This window comes from Aquarana catesbeiana, linkage group LG02, assembly GCF_042186555.1.
Source record: "Aquarana catesbeiana isolate 2022-GZ linkage group LG02, ASM4218655v1, whole genome shotgun sequence".
In the NCBI taxonomy this organism is placed as follows: Eukaryota; Metazoa; Chordata; class Amphibia; order Anura; family Ranidae; genus Aquarana; species Aquarana catesbeiana.
Window position 1 is genome coordinate 391,385,021 of NC_133325.1, and position 20,264 is coordinate 391,405,284.

General features: G+C 46.9%; 1 protein-coding gene across 1 annotated transcript in view; it reads right to left on the minus strand.

Annotated features, from left to right (window-relative positions):
- LOC141128116 (N-acyl-aromatic-L-amino acid amidohydrolase (carboxylate-forming)-like) overlaps positions 1-20,264 on the minus strand; it is a 59,454-nt gene that overhangs the window by 32,296 nt on the left and 6,894 nt on the right. Inside the window, exon 2 of the mRNA XM_073615203.1 lies at positions 10,302-10,541. Within this exon, the coding sequence (XP_073471304.1) occupies positions 10,302-10,534 (233 nt within the window). The 5' untranslated portion in view covers positions 10,535-10,541. The remainder of the gene's footprint in view (positions 1-10,301; positions 10,542-20,264) is intronic.

Here is a 20,264-nt window from a genome sequence, read left to right on the forward strand (position 1 = left end):
CCCAACCCGCCCAGACTCTATCAAATTTTTTTGGGCAGTTCCTTCCCATATATGTTAGTTTATACAGGGGCAGGGCTGCATTGATGAGAGAGAGCCATAGTTGTTTAGTAGGTGGTTGAGGCTGATTCCAGTTAAGAAGAATCGCCTTTCTGGCATACATCGCAGTGTAAAAAACAAATAATTTTTTCCTTTTGGGGGCCTCAAGAAAGTCACATATGCCCAGCAGGAGGGGGAGAGGACTATAGGGGACCCTGATTTTGCCCACCGAGTTAATATCGTCCAGGACTGTCTTCCAAAAAACCACTATCCGTGGACATGTCCACACAGTATGATAAAAATCTGCATCATCTGAGCCACATCTGGGACAGGTGGCTGTTCTATTTGTATAAATTTTTGCAAGGCGCGATGGGGAGTAATAAGCCCAGTGTAGAAATTTTAATTGGGTAAATCTATCCCTAGAGGAGATGGTCAAAGTTAGGTATTGCTGCACCCCCTCCTCCCAGTCATCATCAGTCAGGTCAGGGATGTCACGTTGCCAGGTTGTCAGCAGTTGTGAGACTCTAGACGTGTCCAACAGGGTAAGTTTGTTATAGATAGACGAGAGTAGTCTAGTGCCTTCAGGTGCACGAAGTTCAGTTTCCAAATCCGACATCCGTAAAATTATCGGGCTGGGAAACTGGGAGCGAAATGCATGTCGCACCTGGAGAAATCTAAAAAACATCTGGTTAGGGAGGCCCTTTCTACTTTTCAGATCATCAAACGTTATCAGTTGTCCCTGCGATACAATATCACCAAGGGCAACTATTCCGTGTCTAGCCCATATGACAGGATCTGGGATCGACTGAAAATGACTCAACCGCGGGTTACCACAGAGTGGTGTCACAGGGGACCACACATTTTGTTTCTCTAGTTTCGCATTCACCATATCCCACACCTTAATGGTGGTTTTTATGGGCACAGATATTTTGGGATTGGAGCGGGGCCCTCTATGTATGAGATTTCGTAGTTCCGAGTAGGAACCAAGCAGCGCGGCCTCCACATCAGATGCCAGATTGGATGGCTCCTCCGCGAGCCACCACTTCAGCGTCACCAGGACTGCTGCCCAATAATATTTTAAGAAACATGGGAGTGCCAGGCCTCCCAGCGTCACCGGTAATTGTAATGTTGTTTTTGCGATTCTAGGGGCCTTTCCATTCCATACAAAGGAGATGACCAAACTGTCCAACTTGGCAAAGAAGGAAAGAGGTATGGGTACAGGAGTTTGTCTGAACAAATAGGTAAATTTGGGCAGGATGGACATCTTGACCAAATTTACTCGGCCCACTGGACTAAGGGGAAGAGATTTCCATGATGAAAATTGGAGGGTCACCCGAGACATCACCGGGGTCAGATTCAGGCCAATAAACTGACGGAGGTCTCTGTATCTCTACGCCAAGGTATCTGAACTGTGATACCCGGCAGAGCTGTGTGTCCAAATGTGAAGGAGCTACCCCAGAGTGCAATGGAAACGATATTGATTTTCCCCAGTTAATACATATTCCTGAATATCGCCCACACCTATCTATGACCTGAAGCGCTTGTGTCAATGATTGTCCGTCATCTTTAAGATATAACAAGGTGTCATCTGCATACAATGACACCTTTTCGTGTAGTGGACCTATAGTAATACCCTGTATTTGTGGGGTGGACCTAATAAGGATAGCCATGGGCTCTATCGCCAGCGCAAAGAGCCCCGGGGATAATGGGCATCCCTGTCTCATTCCCCTACGTAGGGGAAAAGACGGAGAGAGGACCGCTCCAGTACGTACCCTGGCCGTCGGGGATCTGTACACTGCCTCAACCCAGGAGATGAAGACGGGACCAAATCCAAATCTGCGGAAGACCTCCCACAGATATTTCCATTCCACGGAATCGAAAGCTTTTTCTGCATCTAGGGAGGCCACTACCGCTTGGTCAACGTCTCCAATCCCCGAGGCCAAGACCACATACAGTCTCCGGAGGTTAATGTCTGTGCCCTTGCCCGGCATGAACCCCGATTGATCTTCGTGCACTAATGACAGTATTACCTCATTGAGACGTCTGGCAAGTATTTTAGTTAAAATTTTTGCATCAGAATTCAACAGGGAAATGGGCCTATAAGATGAACATAGTTGGGGATCCTTCCCTGGTTTGGGCACTACGACTATTATTGCTTGTGCCATAGAAGGGGGGAGGACTCCCCCCTTTAGCGTCCTTACAAGCATGCTGTGTATTCTTGGAGCCATTTCTTCAGCATATTGCTGATAAAACTCAGGAGGGAATCCATCCGCCCCAGGAGTTTTACCCGGTTGTAGAGAGCCCAAGGCTATTTGGACCTCTTCTAATGTGACTGGACTATCCAGGGACTGCCTTGCCTCCGGATTTAGAGTAGGAAATTCCACTTCATCCAAGAACCCAGATAGCTCTTCTTCAGAGTATCCCGCTCTTGATGAATACAGAGTAGAATTCCATAAAGCTTGTGTTTATATCTGATGGGTCTGTCTTTATCGTTCCGTCAGTCGCCTCAATTCTCGCTATAGTGGGGGTCGTGGATTGTTCTTTAGCAAGCCAGGCTAACAGTCTCCCCGTCTTTTCCCCCTGTTCAAATATTTTTTGTGATTGAACTAACTGTCTTACTGACTTTGGCCACCCTAAGAAGCAGAACCTCCCTATACGCTGCTTTCATGTCCTGCCCTGTGATGGGGTTAGCCGTGAGGGCAAAGTCAGATTCAAGAGTCTGAGCCTTGGCCTCCGCCTCCTCAAGTAGCAGCTGATTATTTTTGCGTTCTGTGGCTATAGAAGACATATAGCATCCTCTGATATAGGCCTTAAATGCATCCCAGTCATTACCCGGTGATGTTGAGTTAGCATTTATCAACCAGTATTGTCTAATCAAGGTGGCCATCTCAAACTCTATAGTCGGGTGGTTTATCCAAAATCTAGAAAGACGCCAGATTCTGTCAGCAGGGGGTGTCGCCGCTTGTGTAACACAGAGCATCGGTGAATGATCCGATATTCCTCTGGGGAGGATCTTGATCTCTCTAATCTTAGGCAAAAGGCTGCCACTTGCATAGATGAGATCAATACGGGAAAGCGTATTGTGTGAAAGGGAGCAGCATGTGTATGAGCGTTCCTTAGGGTATTTCCATCTCCACACGTCCTCAAAACCAAATATGCCTGCCCATCTGGATAGGGAAGAGTCTGTGGCTGGGTCGGGTGTGAGTCTATCCTGGGACGGATCTGTCGCTATATTGAAATCCCCTGCCAGAAGGACATTATCTGTGGGATATTGAGCTAGAAGGGGGATAAGGTTATGGATTAGGGAAATGTCAGCCGGGGGTGGTAAGTAGATGCCCACCACTATCATCTCAACCGTATCAATAATGGCATGAAGTAGTACGTACCTACCCCCAGGGTCCAGCTTAACATCCAGCAACTCAAATTGAAGGGACTTATGAGTCAAAATACTGACTCCACGTGAGTAGCCAGAGTGGGTGGCATGAATATGCCGCCCCACCCAGGGGCGTTTGAGACTCATTATCTTACTCCCCACTAGGTGTGTTTCTTGCAATATGCAGATGTGGGCAGGGCCGTCTTTACTATTGATTGGGCCCTGGGCAAAAAAAATTCTTGGGCCCCCCCCTCCCATGCAAATTGTCTCTCCACCCCAACATTCTAAAAAACAAAACACACACGTAAACTTATGTATTGTATTGTAACTGTACTGTCTGCCCTCATGTTGTAAAGTGCTGCACAAACTGTTGACACCATATAAATCCTGTATAATAATAATAATAATAATGATGGGGGGAAGAGATAGAGAAGTCCAGGATTATGGGTGGGGGGGGGAGATACGGGAGTCCAGGATGATTGGGGGGGAGAGATGGGGGAGTTCAAGATGATGGCGGGAAGGGGGAGATAGGAGTCCAGGATGACACACGGGGATTGGGGGTGTGTACTTTGAGGTGTTTGTATCATGCAGGGCACAGAAAAAAATCAGCACAAGGGGCAGTACTTGCATATCCTCCTCCCTCCCGCAAAGTTACCATCTATTGGTCACCTCTGTACCCCCTCATGTCCACCTCTGTACCCCCTCATGTCCACCTCTGTTCCCCCGTCCACCTGTGTTCACCTCTGTACCCCCCATGTTCACCTTTGTACCCCTTCCACCTCTGTACCCCCATGTTCATCTCTGTACCCCCCCCATGTCCACCTCTGTACCCCTTCCACCTCTGTACCCCCCATGTCCATCTCTGTACCCCTTCCACCTCTGTACCCCTTCCATCTCTGTACCCCCCCATGTCCACCTCTGTACCCCTTCCACCTCTGTACCCCCCATGTCCATCTCTGTACCCCTTCCACCTCTGTACCCCCCCCCCCCGTCCACCTCTGTACATCCCCATGTCCACCTTTGTACTCCCGTCCACCTCTGGGTTCATCTCTGTATCCCCCCCATGTCCACCTCTGTACCCCCCATGTCCACCTCTGTACCCCCCATGTCCATCTTAGTACCCCCGTCCACCTATGTTCACCTCTGTACCCCCTCATGTCCACCTCTGTACCCCCCCACCACCTCTGTTCCCCCATCCACCTGTGTTCACCTCTGTACCCCCCATGTCCACCTCTGTACCCCTTCCACCTCTGTACCCCTTCCACCTCTGTACCCCCCATGTCCATCTCTGTACCCCTTCCACCTCTGTACTCCCCATGTCCATCTCTGTACCCCTTCCATCTCTGTACCCCCCCCATGTCCACCTCTGTACCCCTTCCACCTCTGTACCCCCCATGTCCATCTCTGTACCCCTTCCACCTCTGTACCCCCCATGTCCATCTCTGTACCCCTTCCATCTCTGTACCCCCCATGTCCACCTCTGTACCCCCCATTACCATCTATGTACCCCCCATGTCCACCCCTCACTTCTGTACCCCCCCCCCCCATGTCCACCTCTGTGCCAGCAATTCTCTGCAGTCTGCACATATGGATCCCCTGCCCCTTCTCTCCACGTTGTTCTTTCTTACCTGGTCACACGGCGGTGCAACACAGTCTCCACCTATCAGACCCAGCACACAGCCAGAAAACTTCACTCGGCTGTGTGCTACACAGGTCTGCCAGGCGGGAGTGGGGGCGGGAGGAACACAGAGTGCCGCTCTCGCTCTGTCATTGACTCTGGTGCGCAGCTCCTGACAGAGGGAGAAGCGGGACGAGCGGGCTCAAACACATGAAGCCCGCAGCTGTCCCGCTCTCCTGTATAATTAATTTAGCCGCTTGGGAGAGCAGGGGGGATCGGCTCCCCCGCTACTCCGCAAAAACTGCGGGCAGCGCAGGGCTTAAGTGGCAGCTGCTTTGGGCCCCACAGCAATGACAGGGCCCAGGGCAACTGCCCCTTTTGCCCTGCGTTAAAGACGGCCCTGGATGTGGGGGTTGTATTTCCTATTATAATCAAACACTAGGGAGCGCTTTATTTTATCGCCCAGTCCCCGGACATTCCAGGAAAGAATTCTCAGGGGGGCCATAGCATGGGAGGATATAAATATGCAAGGATTAAGTTACGGTCAGCTGGACCCTGGGAGGCCGGCACAATCATCAACACACTGTGCCCATGGGTCTGCCATGGATCCGGGCAGAGCATTGGCAGGGCCCAAATCCATAGCACCCCTGCATAATATACATTGTTACTCATCTGTCTTATATAGTAAAGATTAGCACTATAAAACAAAAAAACAAAAAATCCAAGGCCCTCCCACCCCGCACAACCGTTGTGGAACTCGGCGTGCCTAGACCCAAAACAGAACCCATCAAGTTCTAGGAAAGTTTCTCACAAGGCAGAGAGACAACCCCCAGAACGACACCAAACACAGGGGCGGTCAGAGTTCGGTGCAGTCCAGAGAGATATCTGTCCGTATCCTAAGGATAAAAGAAGTGTAATAGGAATCCAAATAACTGGTAAACTAGAAGAGTAAACGTGATAATAAAAAATTTTGAAAAGAGAAACACCTAGCCTCAGCTAGGGGCACACACTTTTGGTCAGACCTGTAACTTAAAACCCTCATAGACCTTTCAATGAGGCCTTCAGGAATAATGCTCTCCTCCATCGGTCTCCGTTCCCCTCAGGCAGCAGAATATGGTGTGTCTGTGCTGCCATAGTGTCCACTTATATGTAGATAATTGAGGATAAAGCCGTCATGTAGAGCACCATGGTGGAGTAAGCGGGAAAAACAGCAAGGGAGCCATCCACCACCCCAGCCCCTCCCTCCCCAACAGGCACCTTTCGGTGAATCAGAACCAATAACAAAGGGGGGGAGAGGGGCGGCAATAAAGCTGTGTGAGCAACGGTAGGCACAAAAACCGTTATCCAGGTAAATGTTTAAGGTGACCGGCATAATTTACCAAGAAAGTTACTTCTATGGCACTAGGGCACAACACTGGAGATTTACACAAGCATTTCTGTACGGGCTACTCTTGTCCTCTTCGATCTTGGGGTAGGGTGTCCAACCAACGGGAAGCCTCCTCCGGCGAGGTGAAGTATCTAGAGGATTCTCCATCAATCACTCTAAGGCGAGCCGGGAACAACATGTGATACTTTAGCCCTTTCAGGCGTAGCTGTGCCTTGACGTGGTCGAAGGTTCTGCTGAGCCACTGGGTGTCGACAGAGTAGTCTGGGAACATCATAATCTTGGTGTTTTCGAAGCAAAGCTCCGGAATCTTCCGGGCCTCCCGAAGAGCCAAGTCTCTGTCACGAAAATTCAGCAACCGAAAGATGAAGGTACGCGGTGGGGCCCCAGGTGGGCCCCGCACAGGAGGCATCCTGTGCGCTCGCTCTACCACGAAATGCGGGGAGAATGGGGCTTGTGGGAGTAGGGTGCGGAGCAAGGTCTCTGTGAAAGCCATAGGATCCCGACCTTCAGCGCCCTCCGGAAGGCCCACCAGCCGCAAATTGTTTCTGCGACTACGGTTCTCACTGTCCTCTGCCCGCGATTCCAGGAACTTAACCTTGGCTTGTAGGGTATGGATAGAGGTCCGGTTGTCTCGAACGGCATCCTCCGAGTCACCGATACGTCGCTCTGCTTCAGTCATGCGGTCCCGCATCTTGTCCATATCTCTGTGCATGAGCCCAAATTCCATTTGCAGAGTGTCAATTTTGGCCGTTAAGGTGTTCTGGCAGCCAGAAATGGCCAGCATAAGAGCCTGGAAGCGGTCCTCCTCCGAACCCGGATCCGCAGGGACGTCTGGGACGCCATGTTCGTGTATCTGGTCAAGTCCACTGGGGCCTGTGACTTCCGCTGTGAGGAAGCTTTAGGGGTATGCCCACCTGTCTTCGCGGAGCTAGACCTGCCTCTTCTCATGCCCAGGTGCCCTCCACTGCTGGATGGGATAAACTATAGTGTTGGGCAGCACACAGCAGGGGTTCAGGCCGGTGAATCTGCAGCTATACAACCCCCCCACAGTCCAATACCTTATTGCATATATAGTAGGCTGTGCTTTAGGCCGCAGGCAGGTTGTAGACCTCCGCTGCGACTCCTTCAATGATCTTCAGGTGTAGTCCCTTCTTAGACTCTCCCCCTCTGCAGACTATGGCCCCTGAGCCCAGGGATAGATACTTTAGTTAAAGGCCTCAAGATGGCGGCCGACGGCATATATGTAGAGCCAGCCTAGCTTCTCTATAGGGTATTTTGTGTCTCTACTGGTCTCCCCCGCGGCACCTGAGGCCGGGGATCGCGGAGGCTCCGCAGGCCGCAAGATGGCGGATCCCCTCCGAGGTGTGGAGCCAGCCAGAGGCCTCCTATGTGCCGTTGACGTCTCCGCCTGTCTCCTTCGGATCGCTCCCCGTCCTACAGCCGGACGGCTTCACTACTTGGCTGATCGCGGCCCTCCTTCCGCCGATCGCGGCACCCGAGGCCGGGGATCGCGAGGGCTGCGTAGGCCGCAAGATGGCGGATCGCCTCTAGAATGTGGAGCCAGCCGAGGGCCTGTAGCAGCTCCATCAGGCGGTCGGTCTTCACAATAATCCCTGGCTCTGCTGCTGATGGTGCCTGTTTAGAGAAAGCAGGGAGTTTTGAGGCCGGATTCCTACAGATTTAATTAGGACCGGCAGAGCTCCTCTGAAACACGTCTGCTTCTCTCTACATCCGGACACGCCCCCCCACGCACATGAATTTGAATGGCATCCCAGTCTTAGTCCGTAGGATTCAATATTGAGTTGGCCCACCCTTTGCAGCTTTATAAGCTTCAACTCTTCTGGGAAGGCTGTCCACAAGGTTTAGGAGTGTGTCGTTGGGAATGTTTGACCATTCTTCCCGAAGTAAATTTGTGAGGTCAGGCACTGATGTTGGATGAAAAGGCCGGGCTCGCAGTCTCCGTTCTAATTTATCCCAAAGGTGTTCTATCGGGTTGAGGTCAGGTCATTCAAGTTACCCCACCCCAAACTTGCTCATCCATGTCTTTATGGACCTTGCTTTGTGCACTGGTCCAAATCATTTGGTGGAGGGGGATTATGTTGTGGGGTTGTTTTTTTCAGGGGTTGGGCTTGGCCCCTTCGTTTCATTGAAGGGAGCTCTTAAGGCGTCAGCATACCAAGACATTTTGGACAATTTCATGCTCCCAACTTTGTGGGAACAGTTTGGGGATGGCCCCTTTCTGTTCAACCATGACTGTGCACCAGTGCACAAAGCAAGGTCCATAAAGATATGGATGAGCGAGTTTTGGGTGGAGGAACTTGACTGGCCTGCAAAGAGTCCTGACCTAAACCCAATAGAACACCTTTGGGATGAATTAGAGCGGAGACTGCAAGCCAGGCCTTCTCGTCCACATCAGTGCCTGACCGCTGCAAAGGGTGGGCCAACTCAATATTGAACCCTATGGACTAAGACTGGGATACCATTAAAGTTCATGTGCATGTAAAGGCAGGAGTCCCAATACTTTTGGCAATATATTGTATCTCAATGCAAGTTAGTGTCATAAAATTGCTCATGTGCACAGTACCAAATTGCTCATGTGCACAGTACCATAGGATAGTAGAGCAGCAGCTCATTAGTCTGCCCCAATTAAATACATGACCACTCAGAAAAGCTACTCCTTTGCAAGTATCAAACACATGTGGATTTTTAGGTTTTATTTAAATCCAACTCCAGCTCAAACTTTTTGGTTTTGGATAGAGCAGGGAACAATTACAGCCTCGGACAGGATTTTTTTTTTTTTGCTGCCTACTGCCTGTGAAATGTCTGTATTTGAAGATTTCCTCCAATCTTCTGGAAGTGATGAGTAATCTGCTTAATGGGGACAAGGACAAAACATGTTTTAGTAGATCAGGAACAAGTTAGAGCATCATGACTACAAAAATGTGAGATCATTTAACTAATAACCAGAGAGAAGCAGAGTAAATGGGCTAAATTGTTAATTTTCGATCACTAAACTGTTTAGGTGAAATTTGCTTTGAAAATAATATTCTATTCTTTTCTTCTTTATTAGAGGGTGTATATAGAGTAGTTTCTTTTTTTCTTTCTGTAAAAAATAAAATAAATTATGGGTAATCAAGGCCATTTTATGAACAAGTCCAGAATAGTTAAATGGAGCTTCCGCAATGTTCAGAAGCCTTATAAAGCACATTTCACCCTTAAAAATACCAATAAGCATCTTGATTTCACCTTACACATAGACTCAAGTTCATGCTTCCAAAATTGTGAAAGTTAACAGAAACTTTACAATTTAAAGCGGTGTTCCACCCAAAAAAAAAAAAAAAATTAAAAGCCAGCAGCTACACATACTGCAGCTGCTGGCTTTTAACAATAGGACACTTACCAGTGCTGGAGTCCGGCGATGTTGGCAATGCAGCTGATGTTTCCATCAGCTGTCGGGTGCTGCCGCCGCCATTGTGTGTAAGGTTACCTGGCAGTGTAGCCTTACGGCTTCATGCTGGGAACCTTACTGCACATGCGCGAGGCCCCGCTACTGGCCCGGCGACAGGGAGGAGGAGGGAGCCCCATGGTGATGTCACGGGCCGCAGCCCGGACTCCCAGAAGTGGAAACAGGATACCTGTCAAAGACACGTATCCTGTCCCCCCCCCCCCCCCAAACCCCCAAAAGGTGCCAATTGTGGCACCGGAGGGGAAGAGGAGACAAATGAGCAGAAGTTCCAATTTTGGGTGGAACTCCGCTTAAGTAAATTATTTCACTCACAGAACTCAGGAACTGATTACAGCCATTATATTACCCAGCAGGAGTACAGCTGAAATGTTCAGTAAATAATACCCTATTCATGTAAAAAAAAGGTAATGAAATACATTACCTTAGTATTTCATTTGAAAAACAGCGATTGAGGTCTTGGTCTAAGTATCGGACACATTTCTCCACAGCTAGTGGATTGGCTATGCAGGACTGCGCTGTAAATGTCTGTCTCTGTATCTCTGAAGGGTCTTTTAGCCAGTGTTTAGCAAGTGTGACTCCAGACATCTCATTTCCATGAGTACCTCCAAAAACCACCACTCTTGAAATAGGTGCATTGTGGACAAATGAGCTCATGATTTCACTGAAATTCACAAACATGAAAATGCACGTTATAATGCAGCATGCATGATAATTTCTTTCATTATACACAGAACATTGTAAAAGTAAATGAATTTAATGGGATTATAACATGTGGTCAGCTTTAGGATGGATCTAGTGAACTAAGATTTCCTAAATTATTTAGGATATTACATAATAAGCCTATTATTTAAAAAAAAAAAAATCCTGTATGTAATAGTTATAGATAATTGCCTATAATCAGAACTTGAAAAGATTCACAGCATACCTGAAAATCATCACAAAATATGTTGTAAACTATAGTAGATATACTGGAAAAGCAAGAGACCTGTCATATTTATGAAAGCAGGCACAACTTTTCTGGTCGACCCAGATACTACAAATGATGAATCGGTTCCAGTGGCAATTTATGAAGGTTCATGGTCCATTCAAACTGTTGTATTGTGTGGACATACAAAGTCATATTGTACAACAGATCTAATGCTAACTGTCCCTTTAACAAGAGGTCATCTAAGCATTCCTCAATGGGAATGTCACATGAGTGCAGTAGGGGTAATACTAGGGATGGAGAGGTGCAAATGAGAGGTAAAAGGGTAGAGCCACAATTGGCAATGTAGGGAAAGTACAGGAAATGCTGATACACTGGAAAAATGAGGACATGTAGGTATGTGTCCTTAATGTCGACAAAAACAAAGTCTCCCTGGCGCAGGGAGGCGAAGACAGACCTGGTGTATCCTCTTTAGTAATTTTTGAACTCAAAAGAGGACATTCACTCTTTTGAGATTTAATATGGGGTGGTTGCCCCTTTTTAATATTGGAATGAGAAATAGATTAGAAAAGAGATTGCCCAAATAAGATCTGCTAAAATGTATGCTGACAAAGACAGGATGGAAGAACTGAGAAGGCAGGAGCATAACTCCAGTCAGTAGCCCTTGGAACCCATTTCCTGAACATAAGCTGCAATATGTGCATGCAACCATAAAAGGTTAATAAACTCCCTCGACCCTGGAAAGTGGGGGCACACCTTCATGCAGAGGAAAGCTGGTTTGAAATTTTTTTCCAGAGTAAGCACCAAGGCCTGCAGGTGGACAGGGAACCAGCCAAGGAGGATCACAATGAGAATGCAGAGGGAGTGAACAAAAAGGAACATTTCTTAACAATCAGAGAATTGGATTAGTGATGAGTCAACTGAACAAACAATGTTTGTCAAACCCAGTAGGAAATCAGAAAGCCCTGAACATAGCAGTGAACCCCACTGAAGTCCATAGAAGCCGAAAGTTGTTATTTTTTCCTTGACTTTAAGGCCAATTTTCAAGCTTTTGTTAAAAAACACATGGGTAACTGGGCCCTTCCATAAGGGACATGTATGAATGCAAAATGTAAAAAAAAAAAAAAAAAAAAAAAAAAAAAAACACAGAGTTAGGTACCTGGTAACTCTTTTTCTAGGAAGTCTTCCAGGGCAGCATCCGAGAGATAGGCTCCTCCTTCCTAAAACAGGAAACACATTAGTCCACCATTATAAATTTCACAGTCTTACCTGCGTATCTCAGTTGTATTAAACCATCAAAGGAATTCCCAATAAGTTCAAAAGCTCCCCAGCTGTACCTGGTATTTGTCATTTCAAGGGTGGGGAACAAGTGCTGTCCTGGAAGACTTCTTAGAAAAAGAGTTACCAGGTACCTAACTCTGTTTTTTCGAATCGTCTTCCAGGGCAGCATCCGAGAGGATGTATCAAGCAATACTTACTAGGGTGGGGATAGAGACTGGAGCACCTTGCGACCAAATGCCTGGTCTTGGTCAGACAGCTGGTTTATACGGTAGTGCTTTGCGAAGGTACTGAAGCTCGACCATGTCGCTGCCCTGCAGATCTACTCCGGAGTTGCCCCTGCTTTCTCTGCGACCGAGGTTGCCCAGGCTCTGGTTGCGTCTGCTCTGATTCCGCTTGGTGGAGTGAGGTCCTGTGCCTCATAGGTCGTTTGTATGGCCATTCTTATCCATCTGCTGATGGTATTCTTGGAAGCCTGTTTCCCTTTGTTGACTCCTGCATAAAAGGACCCAAAGGGAGGTAGTTCTTCGCCAATCCTTTGTTCTTTCGAGATATGTTATGAGCGTGTTTCTTACATCTAGTTTGTTGTAAGTGTCTCCTTTTCTGCTATTCATAGTTTTTGGAAGTGAAGGTATGATGATATTTTGGGTTCTATGGAACATTGAAGAGACCTTGGGTAGAAATTATTTTGTCTAAATGTATTAGGTAGTATGGTTCCATTATAGACAGAGCTTGGATTTCACTCACTCTTCTGGCGGATATCAGGGCCAGAAGGAGTGTAGTCTTTAAAGTGAGGTTTTTGTCTGAGCTTTTTTCCATCGGTTCAAATGGAGGGGAAAGAAAGCCCTTAAGTACTGTGGACATGTCCTAAGTTGGAGTTCTATACATTTTGGCTGGTCTAGCTCTTTTAAGCAATATTAGGAATCGCTTTATCAGCGGATCCTCTGTTAGGGCCGGTTCACACAGGGGCGACTTGTCAGGCGACCTAGTCGCCTGACAAGTCGCCTCACGTTCTGTGCTACGGAACCGTTCTAATAGGAGCGACGCAAGTCGCTCCGACTTAGAAAAAGGTTCCTGTACTACTTTGGGGGCGACTTGCATAGACTTCTATGCAGAAGTCGTTTTGCAAGTCGCCTCGGAAGTCGTTTGCAGGTCGCCTCGCTGAGGCGACCTGCAAGTCGTGCCGCCCCTGTGTGAACCGGGGCTTAGTCTGGTGTCCATGACCGAGGAGAGTGCTGCAACTTGTACCTTCAATGTGCCTGGAGAGATATTTTTGTCTGCACCATCTTGTAGGGAATCCAAAATTGTTGGGATTATCCCTCTGTTGGAGATCGGTTTGTTTCTGTTCCAGGAGACAAACTTTTTCCTTACTTTCTCATAGATAGCCCTAGTTATAGGCTTCCTGCTGTTTAAGATGGTATTGATCACTTTGTCTGACAGCCCTTTGTTCTGAAGTCTTACCCTTTCAGTAACCAAGCCGAAAGCTTCAGGATTCTGTGATTCGGGTGGTTGACTGGGCCCTGTGACAGGAGATCCGGCCGGTCCGTCAGTGTCAGCTGAGGTTGTATGCTGAGGTTTTTCAAGTGGCTGAAGCATGCTCTCTGGGGCCAGTGTGGTGCTATTAGTATCACTGTTGTTTTCTCTGCCTTTATTTCTTTAATCACCTTTGGAATTATGGCAGTTGGAGGGAATGCATAACACAGTTGCCATCCCCAGCTTTGGTTGAAAGCATCTACTCCACTGTTGCCATCTGTGGGGTCCAGGGAGAAGAATATTGGTGATTTTGCATTTGCTTTGGAAGCAAATAGATCTACCTCGGGTACGCCCCATTTTTGAGTGATTTGTGCGAAGGTTGTTCGGTTCAGTAACCATTCTGTCTGTCTTATGGTCTTCCGGCTCAGGAAGTCTGTCAGCGTATTGTCTGTACCTTTCAGATGAATGCCTGATATTGACTTTATGTTCGATTCTGCCCATAGTAGGATTGTCTCCGTCAGCCTCATCAAGTTTCGGGACTTTGTACCACCTTGCCTGTTTAGATATGCCACAGTCGTGGCGTTGTCTGATTGCACCTTTACGTTTCTCCCCTGTAATGCTGGTTTGAACGCTTTTAATGCTTCCGCCACAGCTTTTAGCTCTCTCAAGTTTGAGGAGGCTTGGGACCATTTGGATGTCCATTTCCCTTGTGAGCAGAGCCCCTCCATGTGGGTCCCCCAGCCTAGGGCGCTGGCATCGGTGGTGATCCTGATTGGATCGGATTGAGTCAATCTGCGCCCTTCGATGTATCGAAGTGGATTGAGCCACCATTGGAGTGTTTGCTTGACTGTGGTTGGGGCAGGAATGGACTTGTCTAGGGATAAGTGCTTGCCATCCCACTGAGACAGAATGTAGTTCTGTAGAGGTCTCATGTGAATCTGTGCCCAGGTGATGGCTGGAATGGAAGACGTCATCAGTCCTAGTATGGTTATTCCTTGTCTTATTGTTATGGTATTGGTCCCTATAAGGGAGGTTATTGCCTGTGTGATTTTTTCATTCTTTTCTTCTGTTAGAAAAGTTTTTGATAGTCTGGGGTCCAGCACATATCCCAAATATACCACACTCTGGCTTGGGGTCATTTGAGATTTTTCTGCATTCACTATCCATCCCAGGTTTTGCAGGTAGGACATACTTGTGCTCAGATTGTTCTCTAGGATTTCTGCCGAGTCCACAAAGAAAAGTAGGTCGTCTAAGTATGGTATTATTCCAATACCTTGCTGTCTTAGACCTTTTAATGCATCCACCATTATCTTTGAGCAGATTCTTGGTGCCGAAGAGATGCCACAAGGGAGAGCTGCGTATTTTAGGTGTAAAGTAGTTGCTGGCCCTTGTATTGCGAACTTCAGGAATTTTTGATGATCTTCCCTTATGGGGACATGTAGGTAGGCATCCTGTAGAGGTCTAGTGTCGCCAAGAATGTCTCCTGTGGTAGGATGTTCCTGATCGAGTAAATAGACTTCATTCTGAATTTCTTGTATTTTATCCCTCGGTTGAGTGGTTTGAGGTTCAGTATAAGTCTTAGCTTGCCTGACGTTTTCCTTTTTGCGAAGATATGGGAGTAGAAGCCTCTTTGTACCTCTTCTTGAGGTACATGGCATATCACCTTCTGATCCAGTAGGTTCTGCAGGGATTCTAAAAAGGCCTTTACTCGATCGTTGTCCATTGGCAGCATGATTGCTAGGTACTTGGTTGGGGGGCGGGTGGAGAATTCTATTGCGTAGCCGTCCGCTATGGTGCGCAAGATGAACTTGTTTTTTGTTGCCTTCTCCCATTGGCGGGAAAAGGCCGCAAGTCTGCCCCCCACCTGCTGACAGTCATTGTTTTTTGTTCTTTTGGTTAGGAGGCTTGAGGATGAATTCACCCTTGCTTTTTTGTTTTGCTGTCCCCAGCGCTTTTTTGCCCCTGGCTTGTTGAATTTTTTGAATTGCCGAAAGGGCGCCTTCCCTTGCTTCTTTTTGGTTTGGGGAAAACCCTTATTCTTTGCTGCGGTCCTGTCTAGGACTGTTTCTAGTTCAGGCCCGAAAAGTAGGTCTCCAGTGAATGGAATCCCGCATAATCTGTTCTTGGAAGAGATGTCCCCTCCCCAAGACTTCAACCACAGGGCTCTTCGGGCTGAGTTGAGTAGTGCTGTGGCCCTTGAAGATATCCTGACAGTTTCAGCTGAGGCATCAGCTAGAAAAGCTGCCGCTCTGGTTAGTGTAGGGATGGTTTTTATTAATTCTTCCCTGGGTGTGTCATTCTCCAGCAGTTCTTGAAGCTGGGTTAACCAGATTAGTAAAGTCTGGGCTGTGCAGGTGGAAGCTATTGCCGGATTCAGGTTTGCGGCCCCTGCTTCCCAGGCCCTCTTTAGGAGGGCTTCTATTATTTTTTTATCCAGGGGGTTGCTTAGGGTACCTGCGTCGTCAAAGGCAAAGTCAGATTTATTTGTGACTTTTGCCAGAGAGGCATCCAGCCCAGGTTTTGGTGCCTGTCTCTGCAAACAGGTATCTGCGTTTGACTGTGGCTGGTAAGTTTTTTCTCTGGGTCTTCCCATTCTTTTTTGACTAGGTCTTTGAGGGTTTGGTGTACAGGGAATGTTCTGGGTTTTCTGGGTTGTAGCCCTTTGTACATCTTGTCATGTATTGTGAGCGATTTTATGTTCTTTGATGCCTAGCGTTCTTTGATGCCTAGCGTGTCAGCTATGGCTTTAAGAAGACTATCCGTATCCTCTGAGGTAAATAGGTTGCCCTCTGCAGTGTCATCTTCCTCATCAGAGTCTGAGCAAATTCTATCCTCTGATTCAGATTGTTCAGATTCATCTGAATCCTCTTCTTGCTCTGCCTGTTCCCTGTTACCTGCAGGAACGCATGTTCCACTGGTAGATGGGATATTGGTCTGACCGATACTTGATGGTGCTTCCAATTTTTAAATAACTGAGCGTAGTGGCGCCATGGTGCTCTGAATTTCTTTCTTGAAAGAGTTGAGCAGATCTTTCAAATACCCCTGCGATTCTTTGGCCACCATTTTGTCTATACATTTCTGACATAGGGGTTTTTTCTATTCGGGGAAAGCCGGTGGCTGCATGAAGCACATGTTTTGCCTTTCGCTTTCATTTCCTCCGGGGGCTTTGCCTAAAATCAAGCATAGTAAAAAAGGTATGCGTGAGGTAGGCAGTCAAAAACTGCCTGTAAGTAGGCAGTTTTATAGTAAGGTTAAGACAGAAATGCCTTTTTAACGGCTTCCTGCTTAAGCTCCGGCCCCGCCCCTAACTGACCCCATGCAGGTTGGTGGATATACCTGCACATGCCGTTGCTATTCTCCTTCCCAGGTGTACAAGACTAATAGGGGGGGGGAGACACTCTGAATGTAAATAATATTATAACATTTTTTTTTTCTTTTTAAATACATATACATTTTTTTTTTAAATTCCCGCCCCCGGAAGTCCCAAGTGTCCCGCTCTGCATCTTCCCAGAGATAGGCTTCGGGAAAATGGCCACCACCCGGAACCGGAAATGCATCACTCGGCGCCATCTTGGTACACCCCGCAGAGCCTTCATGAGGAGAGGCTGAGGTGTGCTGAGGACGCCATCTGCGGCGAGTACAGCGGAAAGCGGGCGGGCGCGGACACACCCAAAAGGGGAAGAAAAAATGAAAGTAAAGATGACCTACCCGACTGGCGCGGCGGCGGACTGTGGCGGGGGGGTAAGGTACCATCCCCCTCCCTACACTTAGAGGCTGGAGGAGATTCCCAGACTTGACAAAAAAAAAAAGTGCGGCAGGCCCTAGTGCAGCGGCATGGGGGAGATGACAGTGCCTTCTTGCAGCCTGTGGGGACGATTGCACCTCAGTAGGGGTAAAATCTCAGGCAGAGCAATAGTGCTCCTCCTGCTCGCCCTCCCAAGGCCCGTCGGGCTGTATGGGATGCTGGCAGGGGGTCTCCTGCAATAAGCACAGAGACAGAAGTAAAAATAACAAACGTTTCTTGCAGCTCCTGTGGGTCCAGAGGAAACACAAACAACTGAGACACGCAGGTAAGACTGTGAAATTTATAATGGTGGACTAATGTGTTTCCTGTTTTAGGGAGGAGGAGCCTCTCTCTCAGATGCTGCCCTGGAAGACGATTCGAGAAAAATACTGTTTAGTGGGAGCGAGCATTTAAAGGATACAGAAAACTTTAAATAGCATGCCTGGGGTGGCTTAAAGTTGTTGTAAACCCCCTACATATACCCAGGGAATTGAATAGCCTGAGGTGATACACAGAGGTGAAACAAATCCTCCTACATAGGTTGTACCTGTTGCAGCCCTCTCTTCTCTACAGCCTTCTAAAACACACATTTTACACAGCATCTCTCAGCATTAGAAAGCATGGGGTGGGGATGTGATGTCACATACACTGCAGAGTTTGAGTACCCTGATATCTGATAGCTGAGTGGAGTGAAGGGACACACCCCCTGTAAACATACAGAGCTAGGGATATGAATTATGAATCACCTGCTGTGTGCTGGAGGAGGGTGGACGTCTCCTGGGAGGCTGTTGTGTCCGCTTTTCAGCAACACATGCAGATAGCAGAGTGGTCAGGGAAGAATCACACTTTGGATTCAGGGTAGTAAACACTATAGAAGGATGTGCTTAGTTAATTTTTAATCTATGGGGTTTACAACTACTTTAAACCTGTGCATGAAGTTGTGCACCAATAGGATGTACTCCTGCAAAAGGGACATTTAGCAAAAAAATAAATAAAACTGCTAAATGATAGTTCTCAACCTGTTTCAATCTATTTGCAAACAAAGGGGCCGGGGGGGATCCTGGGTGACATTGGCTAAATATGGTTACGGACACATTTGGCCAATGGCCTCCCCCAAGATCCCCAGCTGCTCCGTGTACATTACCTCAGATGCTGACAAGCTGTTATTTAGCAATGAGAATCAGTGTTTTAATAAACGTGTCTTTTTTTTTACCATTTGCATTTTTTTGGTGAATGAGTAACAAGGGGTACTCGGGTCTCCTTTATCCACTTTCCAACCAGCGACATACCCATACGTCTCTGGAATTTTGGTGGTTATATCGAGATGATGCCAGCAGCTGCAGGCATCACCCCAGTACTGTTTTTTTAGAACCGACGGTCATCTCTCTTGTAAAAGCAATCCCTCCTGCTTCCTTTCGCAGCTTGATCAGGCTTTCCCATCCCACCGGGACAGCCAAACAAAGCCGGGATCGGCTCTGATCAGCTGTTTGCTATAATAACCTAAAAACAATGACATCACATCCAGTTTACCTGGAAGTCAACACCGCCATTTAAAAAAAAAAAAAATATCAGAAGTACTGAAAAACATCAATCTTGGTGTTTTGAATGCTTTTAAGCAGAGGAGGGTTTGGGGAGTTATAGACTCCAGGTCTTTCCATAAAGAGTACTTGTCACAAGCCTATTGCTGTCAAAAGGATGTTTGTATTCCTTATAACAGTGTAAAAAATTAAAAAATAAACTAAATGAATAACAATTTAAAAAAAAGTGAAAGCGCCCCTCGTCCCTGCACACAAAGGAGAACATGAACACCGGTCCCATATGCACGCAGAGATCGTCCCATACATGTGAGGTATCACCGCAAATGTCAGATCATGGACTGTAATTCTAGCACTAGACCTCCTCTGTAAATCTAAAGTGGTAACCTGTAAAGGCTTTTAAAGAGTTGCCCATGGATAGTAAAATGTATGTGGTTTGTCGCCGTTGCACAGGCGTGCACAATTTTAAAGCTGACATGTTTGGTATCTATTTACTCAGCGTAACATTATCTTTTATATTTTATAAAAAATTGGGTTATGTATTCTGTTTTTATGCATTAAAATTCTAAAAAGTGTAAAAAAAAAAAAGTGAAAAAAAAAAAAGTGAAATATTTTTTGCAATTTATTATCTAGGGCCTCTGCTTTAAAAAAATATACAGTCAAGTCCATAAATATTGGGACATCGACACAATTCTAATCTTTTTGGTTCTATACACCACCACAATGGATTTGAAATGAAACGAACAAGATGTGCTTTAATTGCAGACTTTCAGCTTTAATTTGAGGGTATTTACATCCAAATCAGGTGAACGGTGTAGGAATTACAACAGTTTGTATATGTGCTTCCCACTTTTTAAGGGACCAAAAGTAATGGGACAATTGGCTGCTCAGCTGTTCCATGGCCAAGTGTGTATTATTCCCTCATGATCCCATTTACAAGGAGCAGATAAAAGGTCCAGAGTTCATTTCAAGTGTGCTATTTGCATTTGGAATCTGTTGCTGTCAACTCTCAATATGAGATCCAAAAGAACTGTCACTATCAGTGAAGCAAGCCATCATTAGGCTTAAAAAAAACAAAACAAACCCATCAGAGAGATAGCAAAAACATTAGGTGTGGCCAAATCAACTGTTTGGAACATCCTTAAAAAGAAAGAATGCACCGGTGAAGTCAGCAACACCAAAAGACCCGGAAGACCATGGAAAACAACTGTGGTGGACGAAGAATTATTTCCCTGGAGAAGAAATCACCCTTCACAACAGTTGGCCAGATCAAGAACACTCTCCATGAGGTAGGTGTATGTGTGTCAAAGTCAACAATCAAGAGAAGACTTCACCAGAGTGAATACAGAGGGTTCACCACAAGATGTAAACCATTGGTGAGCCTCAAAA